Genomic DNA, 19,737 nt, shown 5'->3' with positions numbered 1-19,737 from the left:
ACTGGCTCCCCCCCACGGCAGATCACAGCCATCATCTGGGCTCCTGCCCTCCGTTTTTCCTCACTCATTCCCTAACTTTCTTAACGTCAGAAATTCTTTCAGATACTGCCACATGCCGTCCTGATACCGCGTCTTCTTTCTTTTTCCAAACAAAATGAGAAACGAGGCGGGCTGGCGGACAGGTTGGCTTTTGACAGCGGTTGCTGGGGGCGGGTTTTGAGATTCGTGCTCAAGTGCACCTCGACCTAACCTACATTTAAGGTTACGGGCAAACGAGAAACCTCATCTTTGTGAGGCTGGCTGGCACCTCCGGTCGGGCGCAGGGGGTATTAGGGCACAGACCGAAACAAAGGTCTTCGGCTGCAAGAGACCGATTTTACTCGCTGTTTTTTTTAAGGAACACTTTTTTCATTCATCCAAAAACGGCAGCAGTCTAAAGCTTCTCTTTCGCCCCTGCTTCACAAATGTTTATTCTCTTGACACATTCCAGAGCCCAGCCTGGAATTTCCTGCCCTAAGGGGGGACTGTGGGGTCCCGGTCACAGTCAGTGATGACTCCCCAGTGCTCCCCAGGGCTCTCCGGGACACAGTGGGGGGACATCTATGGTGCTCCTCTGCTGCTTGTGTGCACTGAGCAGGCCCGGCTCCTGGAGGTGCACGAGGAAAGGCAGGTCCAACATCAAAGGATACCATAGCATAGATTCCCATCTCGCTGTTCAAACACAGGGAGATGCTAAAGATGTGTCCCAAGATGTTTTAATGAAAGAATAGGATTTGGAAAAGAAGCGCTGACAGGAAACTACAGCTGACCCCTAGAGAATACTATGCGTACTGAGTTTCCCTCCAACAACTGATGTGTTTTGAAATTTTTGTTTTCTGTTTTCTGGAGTCAAGAAAAAGAGAGCACAAAGCCTTCAAGTCACTACTGTCCCTTTCATTTCCCCAGTAAAGCAACAAATGCAAATATTTCACTTCAGCAAACTGCTGAAGGAAAGATTGTCAGCAAGCATTTCTCTCTCCTGCTCCCCTCTTCTCTCTCTCTCTCGAAATAAATTAATCTTTACTCTGGTGGTTTCAGATTATGCACTGTATTATGAAACAGCGCCTTATCAACCCTCATCAGGGAAGATGGAATTCATGTCTGTAAAATGCTGCAGGCAATCACAGTTTCATATTTTATCATGTTGATAAGGATATGGCAAATTCTCTGAAGCATTTCAAAACAGTTCAATGAAAACGTAGATATGCAACTAAAAGGCTTTTTATACCATTTTGCTATAGGTTATTATGAAATGTTTATAAAAGCAAAAAGGAGGAAAGCTCTGACATATTCAAATGTAAAAGATTTCTTCACTCTCTCATTCTTGCTCTCTCTCCCTGTGTGTGTTAATATTAAACGATACTTTTATCCTTGCATTAACAAAGACAGCCGTCACTTTTGCAATCTGTAATCTGCCTTGTCATTTATTTGCCTCATGCTAAAAGCAGCTCAATCACCAGGGACACTGCTGTACATAATCCTTCCCTTCTGCAAGTCTGGCTGGGCTGGGGTACAGACTGTACCCCTCTGCCTCATTCACTGATGCAGCCCTCAGAACCCATTCTGCCCAACTGCAGGAAACAGAATCAAGAACAGCTTTTGAAGACATTTGCTCCCAGGCAAAATGTGCTCCAGTTCATTTATTATTCCAACCAACTTGCCAAAGAAATTCAAGTATTTAAAACTGTTTACAAGTCTCCTAATTCCTCAAAGGCGCTAATAATGTCAACCCATTGGACTTCTTCAGAATCAACAGTGAAACACAAACCTGAGGCCACAAAACTAAACTACAGGGGATGTGTATTTGAAACAAAGAACTTCAACCAGACGGGTCTGGAACAGCCATGCAGTTGAAGCCGGTACCCTGAATCCTTTCAAGAGATGGCCGGGTGTGATTCTGGGATTCCAGACACAGGTCTGGAAAGGAGGGAGGAATGGTCTCCTACCTTCGATATCCTTATGTTCTTAAGTAAAAAATGGGGAAACTATGCCTACATTTTGATTTACTTGCCAAGATTCAAAACTTGAAAACGCAGCTCCAAACGGGACTCGGGAAACAGGAGTTTGCGAGGTCACGCTGAGCGGGCTACGGCAGAGGCATGCCGGGGGGTACACAGGGGGCCCCTCTCTCCCAGACCCCAGGGGCTGCTGACAGAGCTCCCCTTTGTTGTGTTTTGAAATCGTTTCTCCTTCTCTGGCCATTATCCTAAACAGTGATGCTCCGAGCTCTCAGCTGACGTTCTTGCTGAATGATCATTTGGATCTTGCTCCCTTTCAGATGTAGGAATGCATCTGTTTGGTTGGTCTCGCCACAGCTAAACATACATTAGTGCTGCGTTGTGTCTCTACATTCCCTCCCCTGCTATCAGTGGATCAGGTGCTGCCTAGGCAGCCCAAACTAGTCAGATTCATGGGTTTTGGGGTTCTTTGGTTGAGATAATTTGGGGAGCTGGGGACACTTGGCTGTCTACTGCCAATGTGGTCAAACCCTGCTATTCAACTGTACCTATTCAACTTTATGTTGGGGTTCTTGGGAGTCGGGTACTGAGGGGGGGTGTCACTCTGTTTTGCTTTTCTTCAGATCTCTTTTTGGAAACATTTCAAATTCACAAAAACACAGAGGTTCTCCATAGAGGCGACAAAGGAGAGACTCACGTTCAAGCCATGTGGACTGTACAGAGAGTTCCCTCCCAGGCCGTCACTGTATCCTGCCGTCTGACTGATAACATGGCGCAGGGTATCCACCTGCAGCGAGAGGGAGACAGAGAGAGCCCCCGTCAGACCTACCAGGAAGCACCGTGGGGGTGTCAAACAGCACCTTTCGCATTAGAAGGGGAAAAAACAAGTGGAACAAGTAACAGGAGAAATGGAGCCATGATACTTGTGGGATGGATGATGTTTTAAACAGATGTTTAAAACTGTCTATTTTATTGGTTGGTTGGTTTTTTATTGGAGGAGTTTTAAGGTGAGAGCGTCCCTTTGCAGCGCCAGAGAGAGGGGCTACAGATTTTCTCTCCCAACTCTCAGGCCTCTGCACTGCCCGGTCAGGCGGGGTCATGCCCAGGGAGCTCAGGAGGCGCTGGTCAAAGTTACTCGCCAAAAACCGTTCGAGTGTGAACTCGGGCACACAAACCTACCAAATGGCAGTCAGTTCCAGGCTCTTACCATGAAGGGCAACATCCAGTTTAACCCCAGATCGCTTCAGACTCAGTGTACTGCGAAAGAGCCCTCCTCAATACTATCATTTTAAACACTGCACCCTGACGGATCCCGCACACGGCCTCCATAATGGCCCAGTGCAGTTTCAGATGGCACTCGGCTAGCCCCGTGACACATGGAGGAGAGAAATGACAGCATGGCGCAAAGCAGAGACATACAAGCAGGGCAGGAACAACTTCACAGAGGACAGGAGAGGAGGGGGAAATACATCTCGGCACACCGCACTCCCAAACCCAACCCTAGAGCTCAAGTCAGAGCCGAATGCGTTCACATAGTATCGACTTCAATGGGGTCATCGGCACACTGCAAGACCAACGAGTAGGTTTCGAACAAGTTAAGTATCGTTAAATGCTTTTGAAACAGGTCAGGTAATGAGATACAGGTCATATTTTGCAGATCAAACCTCTCCACATATCAGAGTTGAAAGTTTCGAATGAATGGTTCAAGGGGGAATTCTGGGATAATTGAACAGGGGACAATCTGTGTCAGGGGTCGGGGGGGGTCGGGGGGGTCAAAGCTGTCCTCCCTTGGCCAGAACGAGTCATTGACGTGAAACTGCAGCTGAGGGCACGCAGACCGAAGCACCGCTTCGAGAGGTGGTCTTGTCAGCAGCCGACCGATCGCCCCAAAAAGTGCGAGTCTCGATTTGAAGGCTAGCACGTGTCGGGGTGCCCTGGAAGGCAGAGGTCCCCGCAGCAGTTCCCTGCGCGCCCCGCGAGGCGGCGGGGAGCTAGAAGCAGCTGCTGCCAATGGCTCAGTCTGGTCAGGGTCAGATCAGCCCCAGCCTGGGTTCAGCCCTGTCCCTGTTCACGTCTCCTACCTGTGACTGCACATTGGCTCCGACCTGTGCCCCCTGGTAAGAATCCCCATTCAGACTCTGCATGCTCATGAACATGTCCCCAGAGTTTGGGAGGTTAAAAGAACCAGAAGAACCTAGAAAGGAGAGATTTAAGTCGCTGAATCACAAGAGATGCTGCAAACACGTCCCCCCTCCTAACCAAAGACCCCCCCACCCCCCAACCCCACCCAGGAGGAAGCTCCAGAGAAGATAGAGAGCAGAAACGACAGAAGAGGAACATGAGGTTCAGGACAGGGCAGGGCAGGGGCCTTTCAGAATTAATCAGCGCTCCTCCTCCAGAGACAGAGAGCTCCCTCTTGCAACGAACAACATCATGATCCAGAGGCTCTTACAGCTCTGCTCTCGTGACTGCGTCTTCAGAGATAGACCTGTGCCAGGGACTTTAACCAAACCCCCTCGCTGCCTAACCACTGTGACACTCCTAGCTGATTTTAAGGAGCCGACCAACCCAAGATCTTGCTGTCTGTAAGGAGATTAGCAGATGTGTGATAACCCAGTACAACGTATTGTCCACTGAGTGGATTTCTCTTTGCTCTGCGGAGGAATGTTCATGGCTCCAAGCATCAATTACAGGAGAGGGGTCCAGATGAAACGAGTGACCACAACTCCGTCCATCTGAAGGTGTTTCTTCCTGTCTCTATTTAGAAAATCCTACTTTTTACAGGTGGGTTTCAAAGCTTCCCCTCCAGAGCAGAATTAGCTTCCCGGCGTAGTGAGATTGTGCATTGCACTGCAGGCATCTGAGCTGGAAAGCCAAAGCAAAGAGATCGCTTTCCCTTCAAGAAAAAACAAAAACAGCAGCTATGGCATTTTAAAGAGGATCTCTTTGGAGAATAAAAGCCGGGGAGCAAATTTTACACCGGAGCACAAAATGCTTTGAACGCAGGCGAGACGGGAGACTTTCAATCATCTTCGCCGCGCTGCCGTGCGCCACTCACAGCCAGCCAGCCGGTCTCTCGCGGGGGCTGCGTCGCTGGCGGACGCGCTCCCCCGCGCCGTTGTGTCCCTGCGTGTTTGGGGCCCCGAATCTACCCCGAATCAGACACCTCCTCAGGCACCTCTCCCCCCGCCCCCGCCACGGGCCCCTCACGGTGCCTACCGGAGTTCGGCGTGGTGGGCGAGTTGGTCTGGCTGTTCTGGACGGCGGCGGCCGCCGCGTGCGCCGCCGTGACGGCGGTTTTGGCTGCGTAGAGGTTCGCCTCCTCCTGGAACTTGCCGATGTTCTTCTTGTACCTGATGCGCTTGTTGCCAAACCAGTTCGATACCTGAGGGAGAAGAGGAGAGGGAAGGAGAGGGAGAGGAGAAGTGTCAGGCGTCAGACAGCCGAGCTACTGTGCACTGAGCAGTGTGATTGTTTCAAGATGTCACGTTTAGGTCCATCAAATACACAATTCCCAACCTTCTCAGTAATGTCCGCTGGGTATCCAGACTAATTAAGCAATAATCAAGGATCACTTGTGCGTTATTATGGATGTGAGCATGACATGGTTCTGTTTGTCTCTTGGCAAAACTGATACACCAGGGGTTGCTTGTCTGTGACAACACACATCTTAAAGTTTTCTGACGTGATCGCATTACTAAGCCTGCTGTTCATAATGAGGCTTTAGTCACTTTGTTCAACTGGAAGATGGGGAAAAGGGAGACCAGACCGCGCCTTTTGTTTCTGTCGCGGGCAAGAGAAAACGAACAGGGAGGGAAGGGAGGTACTGTTCTTTGTTTCTGGGCTAAAACAACCTTGGGAGCTATGCTGAAGTCTGAACCTGGGCTGTGCAGATAGGTCCAGTGCAGGCGATATTAATCAAAGCCCAATGAAATGTTGCTTTGTCTCACTGTGCCCTGCTAAGCCCTGGTATTTAGACCAGCAAGCAAGTGGCAGACATGATCCTTCCCTTCTTTCTTGTTTTAGAAAGTCACACTGCAGACAAAGCCACACGCAGCCTTTTGCAACAGCGGAGGACTTGCTTTATCCATACGGAGGAGAAGTGAACTTCAGTAGCATGCTAGAATATTTTATGACGGGCGTGTCTCGTTACGAACGCTGTGACTCATTGCTGCTCTGCCATGTTTTCATCCCAGAGTGCTGCTACAGAAAGTAAAAAAAAATCTGCAATGCTCGTTCTTGAGCACATGCATTTTTAAATTTATAGGTCGGTTATTTGTACAGCCTGCATTTATGGCTGTTGGTTGGAATAACAGGACAGGACTAAGCACCGAACAAAACAGCATAGGCGCGTGCAACTGAGAGACTTTATTGCGTGAGGTGTTTGATTCTGCAATGCCTTCTAGTCCCTTCCTGCAGCATCGCCAGGTGCTCATGGTTGGAGAGCACAAGCAGTCATTTCACGTTGGAGCCCTCTCCATCCTCCGCCTGTTCTGTTTATCAAGACCTGTCCACCCAGCATGTCTACAGCTGCCCTGCGCGGAACTGCAGGAGCAGTCAACCCCCAGGAAGGCAGAGATGGCTCCCCACCCCATCTCTAATCTGTTCGGCTTAACCTTGGCCAGTTAGTGGCCCAACTAGAAGACGTCTCCGCGCACAACAGTGGGGCATTCCTCCATCACACAGCTGCCGCTGGCACGATTCTCACAAGCTAGGGACACCTCTGTGATGTCTGAAGGAACTGTACTGTACACACGCCCCTCGATTTTCAAACATAACTCGTCCCTGGAAAACATTCCATGTAAAATCTTCCGATTCTTTCCCCAGGCCTAGAACGTCACCCGGTGTTGCTTATTTTTTCCCTAATGGAGCACGACAGGGAAAAAAATTGTTGTAGTTTGTGAAACTGCTCACTCATGTACAGTACAGCGAGGATAAATAAAATGTGTAAAAATACCAAGAGGGCAGATGCACTGACTGGAGGATATGCTATAAGGATGAGGATGACATTTGCCAATCAACTACGAAGGACACATCGTTACTGCAGCTAAAAATCTCCTCATAACCGCGAAAAAACGGATGTGAAAAAGTGCACTTTGTTATGGGGAAAATTGGTTAAGCCACTATTTGTAAGTCGAACGATGGGTGTAGATGCTGTCTTAATAGGTTTCTAATAGCAAAAGTATTAGAACCTGTACCTATGTTTCAAAGTCTTGGGTCTTGTCGGGCTCATCATTAAAGAACTTTAATGCACACTGCATTCAGGGCATCTAGCTGTTTCTGAAATATAAGTCATGCATGTATTAGAGAAACAGATAGAAAAGTTAAGTTCTGAAAGAAATTGTTTCTCCCCACATATATTCCAGGGAACTGGAGGTAGAAAACCATTTATCTCACGTGGAGAATAAATGTTTTTGAAGCCAGTGGTTAATATGCTTAATAAAATTATCGCTATGGGCTGCAGAACAGAAAAATAATGAGCACATTCTTGACATCCACAGATAAACACTACAAAAATACTGTTACATGAAACTTTTCAAAACGTGAAGAAGGCTCCCACTTAGGAGAGTCACCACGAGGAAAGGCCCAGATTATGTCTGTTTTCCTTAATTGCTCAAGAAATTGAAGAGCCTTGTTGTCAGAGAGAATTTCCACAGGGTTCCTCATCTTCGGAACTGAAGCCTTCCTTGACCAAGCAAAGAGCAGCTGCCCTTAATGAAGGTTTATTTCATTTCCATCCCCGCGCTTAAATTTTAATATCTGCCGCAGCCCGGCGAGGCTGTGGAGAGTGGATTTGCATGACATCAGATCATTTCTATCCTGCAAGTCTCAGTGCTTCTAAATCTTTAATATCTAGGCAATTAAAATTAATGACCATTCAAGCGAAGCCACTGTTGGCAGTGTTTCCTTGACATCAATTGTTTGATGGGTTTACCTAGAGGTTAAACTAACAAGCAGGGTTTAATTGGAAGCAATGAAAGGACTAGCCATCATCCTTTATACTTAACCTGCTTAGGGAGCTTCCACCAAAAGAGCACCAATCTCTGTCCACAACCGCGAAAACCCCCCACCTGAGATTGCTGAGGAGGCAGGCGCACTAAAATATACATCTGATCTACAACTGCGTGATTATTGACTCCATATTAAAACTCCGTAATGAAAGCTGCTTTTAAATTCAGAGCAGATCCCCAAATAACCGGATCACGAAAATCTCCGTAGCGTCACAGCTCCTAGCCATAAACAGCTAAGTCTTTTGGCATATTGAAAGTAAAAGTCACATTAAAATATGTACACAAATATATCACAAAATCACAAAGCATCCATCAGAAAACCAAGCAATCCTTGTGCAGTATACAAGAGGCCAGAAATCAGCCCAAAAGCACAGAGCACAGAGCAGAGTGTAAGAGGGGCAGAATCGGGTGCAATTTAGAGACACCACTTAACCTAAACAGCATGAGGGCAGAAATTAATCGGCGCAGAAGACAAGACCGACATGCAAACTGCAGGGAAGAATCCGCAGCCCGGACTCGAACCCTGTTCCCAGGAGCACAGACTGCCACCCCTTAACAACGTGGGCTTGATTTATTTTCTCAAATTAAATTTCACATTACAAGTGATTTCCTAGTCTAAGATTCAGCTGATAATATTTTCCAAAATTAAAATTGCTGTCTATAAGTGAGATATGTGCATATGTGTAAATATATACAGTAGTACACATCAGCCTTCATCTCTCAGTATAGAAGTGTTTAAAAACAGCAGTAATGTACATGCATATTCTGACATAATTTAGAGGGAAATCCTTAGAAAGAGACTGAGTGGTGCTTAAATCTTTTTTTCTTGTTTTTTAGCTAATAACAATAAATATTCTGGTGCTTGTATCTGCTGCACGGTTGATAACAGCTTTGTTCAGTTTAATCCCTCCTTTCCAAAAGAAAATCCAGGAAGTCACTGGCCACAGTGCCTGTGGTAATGACTTCTGTAGGCATCTGGAAGACACCGCTCACTGCCAGTACAGTGTTAACACAAGGGCCCTGCAATAATGAATTCCACTCAGCTTCAACACTGCAAGACACTTTTATGCATTCCATTTACAACATTATTGTGCATAATTATCGTGCGGATTACAACGAATGAAAATCTGCATAAATTAGCAATCATTTACTGGGCCTATTTTGGTCTGATTTTTTTTCTTTCTGTGCAAAGTTGTTTTTCTGTTTTGTGCGAGCTCTTGACATTTTTTTTTCTTGCTCCTTTTTTTCTTTTTTGCACAATCTGTAATGATGAAATCCGTGCGAAGTTTGTCTGCTATTGAGAACGGGGGTAATTACTGCGGGTTGAGTATGATGTTTACAGCTTTGAGCTACTGCATGTCTCTCCTTTGTAATTGCTGCTGTTCTTTCTTTGTCAATACCTCCACCCCTTACACTCACGCCAGCTTTAATTGGCAGCAGAGCTGGGAAATAATGAAATAAACCTGATGGAACTGTATTTATTAGGAGAACAGCAATCCTTAAACAGACAGGAAAATCCATGATCTACAGTATAAAATGCAGGGGAAAATGTACCACAACAAAAATATACCTTTTCCTCCGTATTCCCATTAAACAGTGGTAAAAATGAAAAGTCTAATATTTATTGCAGTGAAAGGCACGCTGGGAAGGAGACGCAGCAGGCAACTCTGCATGCTCAATGCAACACAACATTGAATGTGAAATAAATAGTTCTGACCAGTTTTCAGCAGGATCTGAAACTGGGAAGGAGTCCTGTTTCAAAGGTCATACCAGACAATAACCTTTACGGTAGGTGAGCTGCACCCACAGGGTTTATAAACAAGGAGTGGAAATTCCTAGAAAGAGATAAACAAATGGCTCAACAGTTACTGCCTTGGAAAAATTGAGCTTTATCGTCTCCCTTCTCTTAAGATATCCAAAAGCCGAGCAAGCAGGTGCATCAGTGTTTCTAGACTGGCGTTTGCATTAAACAAGAAACAAAACTGAATGAATTTTTGCACTGCTTGTGTTGAAAGATTGCAAAGACACTTGTTAACAATGGGGAGGGATTCGGGGTCTTAGCACATAGTATTAGCCAGTCCCTCCAGATCAGCGTGACTTCAAGATTGTGATAATCATCAGCTAATTATCTCTGTCTTGCCAAATTTAGTATTTCCCATAAACAAAATGAAAATGATTTTCAGTGTTCCTTAGTGTTGCTGATGCCGTTGAAGCAGCACAAGAATGGTATTTGTGCCTCAGCAGCAGATGTTCCTTATGCCACTGGTGCCTGTCCACAGTGGGATGCTGTAGCCTGTGTCCTTTACGCTGAGCATCTTTACTGCAACACAGCGACAGTGTCACCATGCCACAACAACAACACCGGCCCTTCGTCCAGCACTAAGGCTTTAAAGACATTGTGGTCTCGATCGAAAACAGAACAAGACTCTACTCTCGAATCACGAGCCGGAGTGCTGAAAAACATCTCTGTCCTTTGTGTTAGCAAGAGTGGCGCAAACTGTCTGAAACAAAAGGAATAAAAAGGAGAATAAATAGAAAGAATCGAAGGGGACAACTGTCACACAAGGTATGTAAGGTTTGTCTCTCAAAGTGACAGGCTTAGAAAAATTCTGCACCAGAACCCACGACAGAAAAAAAAATGCTCCGTTCCTTCTCAATGTGATACAGTGGGAAAAAATCCCTTTTCTCCTTTATTGTGTACAGATTATTGTCATTTGTTTTCAGTAAACCTACAAGCACCGAGAAGTTTTTTTTTGTGGTACCAGTATGTGCTGTAAACGAGCCCTGCGCTTACTGCACAGGAATGACATTTGTTCGATTTCTGAATACGGAGTTTGAAGTTTGCACTGAGGAGGGATTTGAAGAGTAAAACCTGAGTGTGGAGTTCATCCCAAAAATATTTCACACTTGCATGTTTTTTTTCCCCCTTTTAATTGCCAAGGAAAATGACGCAGCATCATGTTTATTCAGGGCTATAAGAATTTAGTACCATAATTTAATTAAACTGACTACGACTCACATTTTCTTATTTAATAAATCTGACAGTGTTTTTAATTAAAAAGCCATCGCCACCGAATATTGACAGCATCTTTGCAGAAAACAAGCTTTTTATCTGTACACAGAATTTAGGATGTGTTACTACAGATTTCTGCGGGGACTGGCTGGTAGCAGTCAGTGCGAGTCTTTTTAGCCATTAATATTCATGGGGGCTGTTATGACTCTTTTTAGCCACTACATGGTGTTGCAAGCTAGCCCACATGCCGACCGTTTCAGAGGCTAAGCTCTCCTCATGATAAAGCTCAGCACTTAATGCTTATACGGGTTAATAAAAAGTGGTCTATAAATGTAAAAAAGAGGGAAGAGAAGGGGAAACATACAAGGATTTTAGCAGCACGTCTTTTGCACCAGCAAGCACATTAAAATCTCCTGTGCTGCGTGAGACACAACTGGGCAGAGAGCTGAAATGACACGTCTGTACCTCGACAGCACAGCCCTGGGTGAGGGCTTGGAAAAACAATGCATTGCTGGGGAAAAGAACCCGACACCAAGTTTATTCTCTCTGTCATTGGAAATGGCCATATTGCCGCACTTAATAATTCACCAGCTTTCCCACCTCATCCCAGGTCAATTGACTTCTGTTGTCATTTAAGGTGAATGGATTTCCTTCCGTGCTCTCAATACCACTGGATTAATAACGTCTGCCTTGGAGACCCCTTAATGAAACCTCAAACCAGGTCTTAATTATACTGCCAAAGGTTGTTTCAGAAGCCTTGCTGCTAATATTATCAATAATAGAGTAGAATTCATTAATACTTAACACATTAACCTCAGGCATCGTTCCTCTAAATATATCATGACTTAAAATATTGATAAGCGCCATTCATTTGAACTGTTAGTGATCAGAGCAGAGGAGTCACAATATAGGAGATGATTCAAAGTCTGCCTTTAAATTCTCACCACCCCGGCATTTTAATAACACAGCCGGGGAAGCACGCGCGTACATAAACTGAGCGACTCGCGGTCCGGCTTTATAAGATTATATCAATTCTCACATAAACACTGACGGGAACCGCTGGCCCAAACAGGGCGCCTGTGTTTGTTTATTTAATGTCACACGTCGGAGTTGAGCCAGTGAAATAATAAGGCTGTGTGAGACACTTGCCGCACAATTGTCTGATGAAGTGCAGAAACTGCCCGATCAACACCATTAGCTTCTCTCCGATCAGCGATGGTTGCGACGGCGCTGAAGAGAGCAAGGCCTTATTAAGGGAATCCTGCACTGCCTGCATCTCTGACAGCTGATCTGTGTGTCCTGGCCAGCTCCAACCATAGGGAAAACGAGCCGGGTTTTTTTTTTCTATTTCCCTGGCTAGAACATGAAAGTGACTTTTTCATCATGCTGCATAAAAGGAAACATCACAACGGCTACCGCTGCCTGTTCTGCAGCAGCCAGCTGAGCCTCTTGAACACAGCCCGCGAGAACGCACTTGACACCTGAGTGAACCACCCAAACAGCAAGGCCGCAACAGTTGCAAAGCCTGCAGCTCTTCTCCCGCAAAGACAAATTCAGGATTTCAACCTTCTGAATATTTGCCAGGAGCCATTTACACAGCGGGTCTCCAGTTTTTTTCCCGAGGCTTTGTCACACTTTACTGTGCAGTTTTCTTTGCAATGGTTTCCTTCCCATTTGCCGTGTGCTGTACTAAATCTCCTTGAGCCCTTTCCCAGAATTCATGCATGCAAATATCCTGATATTTCAGGTTATGCAATATTTCAGATTGGGAATTCAGCCCAGTGTGCTACACTGGAAAATTAGAAATTGGGATCCTGCAAGCTGCGATTTGTGTTTGTTTCTAATTTCCTCTGATGAGCTGGATTTCCAAGGGCGAAGCCGTACAGTTCTCAGGCGTTAAGCACTTCTCTCAACTGGAGAGCTGCATCCGCGGCCTTCGTTAAGCACGTCAGTTCATCGCACGGCCTTCGTTAAGCAAACCTCCACTGGAGGAAGACAAGGTGTGTACACAGATTGCTAAGAAGGTCTTAAATGAATGCAGAGAGAAAAACAGCTCATGTCACAGGAGCTCTGGATCGGTGTTTCTGGGGCCTGTGTGAACCCTCAAAGTCTCAGAGTGTATTCCACATCCGGAACACCCTGTCCCCTGTCTCGCCAGCAACCTTCAAGAACAGGAGATGAACCCTGAAGTGTATTTATCACATCATGGATAGGCAGGGTTAACCAATGTTTAAAACAATGAGCAGGTAAATCAACAAGCATACATTTCATGAATAAGAAAAGTGTGTTTTCTTATTCGGGGTCACAGCTAGAAAGCAAAGCACATCGTCTGACGCCACAGTGGGAAGAATTTGTGAGACACTGTATGAAACGGACTTATCAAAGGAGGAGAGTGGAAATAAAACTGCTGCTGAAACATTAAAAGGGGGGTTTTCAGGGCCACGTAACGCTACATGAACTGGCTGGGGTTTACCATGTCTTGTTCGCAGAATGCTTTATCTGCAGCAAAGCCCAGAGCTGTGCGCATGTGCAGACACACCCCGCCTTGAGCTGCTTGCTCGTGGCCACTGCTCTGCTCCAGGAGTCTCCAGGAAATTGCGTAGGTGCACATACATACATATGAAACAACAGCAGATCAGGAGGCGCATGACATACCTGTGATACTGTGATGGTGCTTCCCAACCCCTGAAGGCAAAAAAGAACGGCTTTTACAGTATCTGACTCTCCAGTCCCCTCCACACCCCCTCCCCACAGACAAAGACAAACATTTCAACCTGAATGGAGGTTTTCATCTTTCATCTCCTAGATACAGGCATTGTGAGCTGCAGTGCTCACGGACAGCATCACCTCTGCTTTCCTTCGCAGAAGTGCCACACAGCTACAGAGGCCTGCCACTTTAAAATGGGCATGCCCCAGAGCCCCCAGAGCACTGAGCCGGGGTCCGGTTTTCTGACAGAACCGGAGGATCTGTCTTCTGAGTGACGGCCCGCTGCGGGTCTCGCCCAGGGCAGAGGGCTCTGCGTCAGGGCTGCCCCTTTTATTATGGCTTTGAGCCTGAGAAGTTTAAGGTGATCAGAAGGCTCCCTGTGTGATGCCTGGAGGGAGGGGTGGCACAGGCAAGAGAGGTGCTGGTGCCATTCAGGGCCAGCATGGAGGCAAGAGCCCAGCTGCTGGCCGTTGAGAATATCTAGGGAGACACGTCGTGCTTGACCTGTGTCCCCTGAAATTCAGATGGTTTTCCTGCATCAGCTACTTGATCGTTTTCGTTACAGTTTGGGTTTTTTTCTCCAATTTGCCTGGCGGTGGAGGGAAAGCACTGCCTCTGAATGTCAATTGTCATGAAAGGCCCAGCATCCTGGAAATGTCCCCTGGCCACACGAGGAAATTTCCAGTGATGCGAACGAAGACCTCATAACTCTGGGGCCCAGACTCTCCGTGGAGAAGAACAGTGGCTATGCGCTTCCTGCAGCAACAAGCGAGTGGAGGTTCCTCGTGCTGGGGAAAGGACTTGCTCACCTTAAAGTTCACATCCCCCGCCCTGGGCGGCTGTGTGAGGCCCACAGCCCATACACCCCACCACGGGTGAAGCTCCATGAGCAGCTACATAAGGGGTCGTGGGTCTAGGGAGCAGAGCCCCCTTAGAAAGCTACACGGCCTTAACATTCTTGGTTTCTGTCTACTTTCCAAAAGAAAGATTCTGCATGTCATAAAACTGCGCTTCTTGGACTCGGCTGAAGGAAAACGAGCAAAATGGTGGCAGGTGGGATGGAGAGGAAAGGCAGGGGGGCCCCAGCGCGTCTGTAGGTCTCTCTCTTGGACCACAGCTCGCCCCCTGCTCCGCACGGCTGCCCCGGGCGAGTCGTGAAGCGATCCTGCCTGCGGACCCACCTCCTGCCCTTCTGACGCCGAAGCCCAATAGCCAGGTTCTCTGGGTCAACCCAGTGTGGCGCCGCCTACCTGTGACACTGTGATGCTGCACTTCTTGGCCAGCTCCTCTTTGGCTTCTTCGCTGGGGTACGGGTTGCTGAGGTGGGAGTAGAAATACTCGTTCAAGATTTCCGTCGCCTGCTTGCTGAAGTTCCGCCTTTTCCGTCTGAACAGAAAAAAACCCCACATAAAACAGAGGCCTGGGATGTTAGCTACAGGAAACTGGAAAGATTAATCAATGGCCAGATCTATGCTTTTGCTTATAAAAAATGGCACATCTTTAATGGTGATGCTCTAGGTTTATGGGTCTGAATAAAAACCTTTTTGTGTGATAAAGCCAAAGTTCAGGATTGATATTCCCCTCGTCGCATGATAAGAATGAAGGAAGGCCCCGGTCAGGATCCCCTTTCGGCACCTGCAAAGTGCTTTTGTTTATTTGTAGAGCCCCAGCTGAACTGGTCAGTGTCCAGCACGCCCAGCTGTGGGTCGACAGCGGACCGCAGAGCATCGGGCTCGGCGCCCGCAGTCCTCCTGTGGAGCCGCAGCCAGGCGGAGCGATCTGAGGCGTGTCGATGGAGCTGTAGCAGGCCTGCTGGGGGGGGGGGGGGGGGCATCTTGGTGCATTATAGAAATTACTCCACGCACAGCTGAGCACTGCTCCCAGCGCACCCGATCCCCAGAGTGCCCCATTGTTACTAACTACACTAACTAGGGGCTGGTCTGGCTCCTTCCCCAGAGCTCTACTTATCTTGTTATTGAGCGTTCGCTTATTTTGCCTTGTTTACCTTCCTTCACGCGAATAATGTGCTCCAAATGTGCTTCTGCCCGATTTACCTTTCAGAAAGTTACTAGAGCTCTCCAAAGACATCCACCAACTGTTTGTAATTACTATAATCCAGCGCACCTGCGGATGACCTTCTTCCTGCCGAAATTACTTCATTCTTAGCTCATTTTTACTTTAACTGCTTTCAGGTGCGCGGCTAGATTGACTTAACGAAGGCGGCACCGCTAAGTGTGATAAGAGCCAAGACGCTCTTGCGGGCTGGAGAGACTCCAGCCCGGGCCGCTGATGTTGTGGACCATACATGTGCATCTCAATCCTGTGGGCCGCCATCCTGTACAACTCTAGCTCTAGACGCACCGAGGAAAGCCCAGTTTTAATACGCGGGCTTTTCCCTTCCTCGGCAAGCGAGAATTGGCATGGTGGGAAATTCTTTTTTTTTATTTTTAATGCATTTTTTTAGATCCTGGATAAGTCCCCCCCATTAATAATAAAGAATTACTCCACTAATCATCGCTTTAGTGATAATTTGTGCCTATGCAGCACCACTAATCAAATTTCTGCCTGCTGTTTCAGTCTACTTCACACCAAAGTGCTTTTCAGAATGAAAGACACTGTACCCCACTGGTCTCCTGAAAGATCTGTGCAAGCAGGCAATTTGTTGGATAAGCAGCAAGCGCAAACACCTACTGTACTGCAGTCGAGGGGTGAGCTTTTCACACCCGTGTCTGTGGAGCCCTGCACACACACACACACCCTGACACACGTTCGTTCAAGAGGCTTGTGGCCGATAAGCCACTTAAATGCTTGTGCCAAGGAGGAGTCTAGAATGGCTCACTTCTTCTTGCACTCCCTGACAGCAATGTGAGATAATCATGTTGTCGTAGTTGGCTATATGCGAGGCTTCTAAAATGTGGTCGCTTCTTACACGGGTTATGTCATTAAAACCCAAATGTATTCTCTCCTCACTCGGTGGTGCACACATGTGCCCACATGGATACTTAACTACAGTTACCTTTAGTTCATTACTGCCATGCCAGCCAGCGTGCATTACCATGGAGTACAGGAAACTGAAACCCCACAGACCCAGGCTGGCGTACAGTAACCCGGGCAGGGCCAGGATAGTCAACTCTTCCGGGACCCGATCGCCCTCGGCGGGACCCCAGTCCAAACCCTAAAGCCAACCACACATTTACACATGCGCCCGCCGGGGTACAGCTCTGCTTCCTGTGCAGCGCCGCCCGCCGTGGCCGGACCAGCTCGAAGCCTGGCCGTGGCAGAGGCCCGAGCCCGGCAGCGGAGACGCAGAGGCGGGAACGTGGCGGATCACAGGCGAGGGGCTCGGGGGGGGATCCGCTCGCGCCAGGGCGGGCGAAATGCGCCACGGCTGAGTCTCGCGGTGTCGTGTCTTTGCCCTCTGGTGTTGCGCGGCCGGGCGCGAGGAGGCACGGGGGGGGAGCGCACCTGGCGTCCAGGAAGCGGGAGCGCAGGATCATCACGGCCTCGCAGGTGCTCTGCTTCAGCTGCATCTGGATGGAGCTGAACTTGCGGTGGATGATGCCCACCATGCGCTCGATCTCCTTGGGCGAGATGGGCCGCGTGCGCGACTGCTCCCGCAGCAGGTTCATCACGTGGGTGGTGAACTCGTTGCAAGCCTGCAGGGGGGGGGGGGTGACAACAAGCAGCACAGTGCAAACACATCAGACTCCTGGTAGCGTGGGCTGGCGGAGAGGAAAGGCTGAACTGCGGGTTTGGAGCTGCTAGTCAGCAACTGACCGGCCCCGGGTGTCAAAATCTCAGCGTGTCGTCGGAGATCTGCTACCTGTGGCCCTGCCGCCAAGAGGTGCTGCGTTTACCTCTCTGCCTACGCCTTGGCTGCAAATTCCGCTTGCATTCTCAAAGAGGAACAGTAAATACTCCACACTGATGGCGTGCACAAAATAAATCGTGCGGCATAAAAACAGCGCAAACCAAGGGCCTACTGGTGGAGGGACATCAGAGCAAATGAACCCATTAAAAATAAAATATAGCGATGATGCCTTTCCACGTGTTCGGTCCAGTGGCGCAATATTTATATTAAGCGACACTGTGCATTCAAGCACCACGTCCGCACAAAAAAATTACAGCAGCCCTAATGCTCAAATGCACGCCTGTGTTTTTGGGGGTTTAATTGGTGTCCTGAATCAGTGTGGTGGAAGGATGGAAATAAGCAGAGAGCCTTAATGATAAACTCAGTGTGTGATTTCCTTGTTCTGCTGGCCCCATCTGTGTTTGTACTCAGTGTGATGCTGCGCACTGCAGAAGCCCCCTGCCTCTAAAAAAACACAAACCGACACATCCCTGGATTTCTGCGACTGCTTAACATTTCACAACTTAATAGGCGAAGTCATCTATGAATGCAAATGCCGATTTGCAATTTGGCATTAGCCCAGCATTCAGAGAATTTAAACAGCTTTTCGTTAAACCAGTAGTTCATACATGATTAATTAGAACATCTCATTTATGTAGTGCACACTTTAGCTCATTACTCTAAGTAAAATTCGTTAAGTATTTACATTTAGATAATTAAAATCTGGATACACCCTTAAGAAAGATGCATTCACTCCAGGCAAAGTGTATTTTTTTTCTAGAGCACAAGAAGTAAATTAGTCTAATTTACAAGCCTGCCTGCTTTAGTTGTGCTGTGTTAGTGCCATCAGAGCTGGACCAGAGCTCTCTGACCGTCCATCGCAACTGAAGTCGGAGTTTGGGCATATTTATCCACGCTTCCTGTTTGTATGCAAAACTTTAAATTCATTCAAATACCTTTTTTCCATCATCTTATTTACTGCATCTGCATTCACCCTGAAGACACTCTAGCAACCGAAAGGAGAGCATGTTTCTCTTCACTATGCAGTGTGAAGGGAAGGGAGACAACTGGGATTCGTAATACACTAGTTGCTCTGAGGGCTGGTCAGCACAGCCTGCCCTGTGCGTGCTGTGTCCTCATGCCTGGGTATGCTTGTGCAGGGTTATCTCACCCTCATGGCTCGTATTATTAACTTTATTCATACCCCTCCACGTTATTTCCTTTATTGTGCATTTTTATCAATGTACAATGATCCACTAATTTAATTTTCATTTACTTGCAAAAGCCATAAAAGCAATTTTAATGAGTTTGCAGAGAAACTGTATTAAGGCCATTAAACGAGCTTTCAGATGAGCTAAGCATGACAGGTGCTATACACTGTGTCTCATTAATACTGAAAAGACAGATCAATATGTCTAATGCGAACTTTGAACCCATATTGCATTTATAATGGATTTTAAAGACATTTAGAAATTAATCCAATACTTCTAACCCTAATCACATTTGGTTTCACTGCTAGAGCTGATTTGTGGTTTGGGTTTTTCGACTTGCTCACATTTTACAGAAATGTTTTTTCTGAGCTGGCATTGCTTACTATTAAATCAAATGCATTTATTAATTTACAAAACAACATCTGAATTTCCACTCTGTGTTAATGGGAGCTGACTGGTGAGCTTATTTTGTTCTTTTGCAGGGAATCAACACTTTTTTGCTGATGACCCACATTTAAAAGAATCCGTTCAAATTCATTAGGCTTTTTCATTCAGAAATGCGTGTGGCTTTATAAAACCAGTGACCGTTTGGAGAAAAACAAGTTAGTCGGAATTTAAACATTAAAACCCAAAGCCTGTACTTGTGAAATTTAATGCGCAGCCTGTTTCGTTTTTTTTTCTTCTAAATGTGTTAGGCTCAGCAGCTTTGATTATGTGTTTAAAGATTTCATAGATGGGGAAAAAAATGAATTAGAGAAAATGGTTTATTCCATAAATCTGTCGCGTTCAGACTCGGAAGATGGGAGATCTATCGTTGTTTACTTGAGCACTCAAAAGCCCTCTTTGCTGTTTCACGATCTGAGCAGACCTGAGGATAATTTTGAACGCCCTTATTCCCTTGGCTGAATTTTAATGAGGCATTTTACACCACCGAGGCATCCAGCCTCG

At 47.0% G+C, this 19,737-nt stretch overlaps 1 protein-coding gene across 4 annotated transcripts in view; it reads right to left on the bottom strand.

The window, feature by feature from the left end:
• pbx3b (pre-B-cell leukemia homeobox 3b) overlaps positions 1 to 19,737 on the bottom strand; it is a 92,319-nt gene that overhangs the window by 3,078 nt on the left and 69,504 nt on the right. The window contains exons 4-9 of one of the 4 annotated variants that reach the window (XM_088940370.1): positions 17,194 to 17,384; positions 14,979 to 15,114; positions 13,677 to 13,706; positions 5,217 to 5,382; positions 4,079 to 4,191; positions 2,695 to 2,784 (exon numbers count right to left, since the gene is read on the bottom strand). In XM_088940370.1, coding sequence (XP_088796496.1) covers positions 2,695 to 2,784; positions 4,079 to 4,191; positions 5,217 to 5,382; positions 13,677 to 13,706; positions 14,979 to 15,114; positions 17,194 to 17,384 — 726 coding nt within the window. The remainder of the gene's footprint in view (positions 1 to 2,694; positions 2,785 to 4,078; positions 4,192 to 5,216; positions 5,383 to 13,676; positions 13,707 to 14,978; positions 15,115 to 17,193; positions 17,385 to 19,737) is intronic. The other 3 variants (XM_088940368.1, XM_088940371.1, XM_088940369.1) reach the window with 3 other exon arrangements.

This window comes from Atractosteus spatula, chromosome 23 (assembly GCF_055471065.1).
Source record: "Atractosteus spatula isolate fAtrSpa1 chromosome 23, fAtrSpa1.hap1, whole genome shotgun sequence".
NCBI classification, from domain to species: domain Eukaryota; kingdom Metazoa; phylum Chordata; class Actinopteri; order Semionotiformes; family Lepisosteidae; genus Atractosteus; species Atractosteus spatula.
Note: the sequence above shows the minus strand (reverse complement) of the source record. Positions and strands in the feature narration are given on the sequence as shown.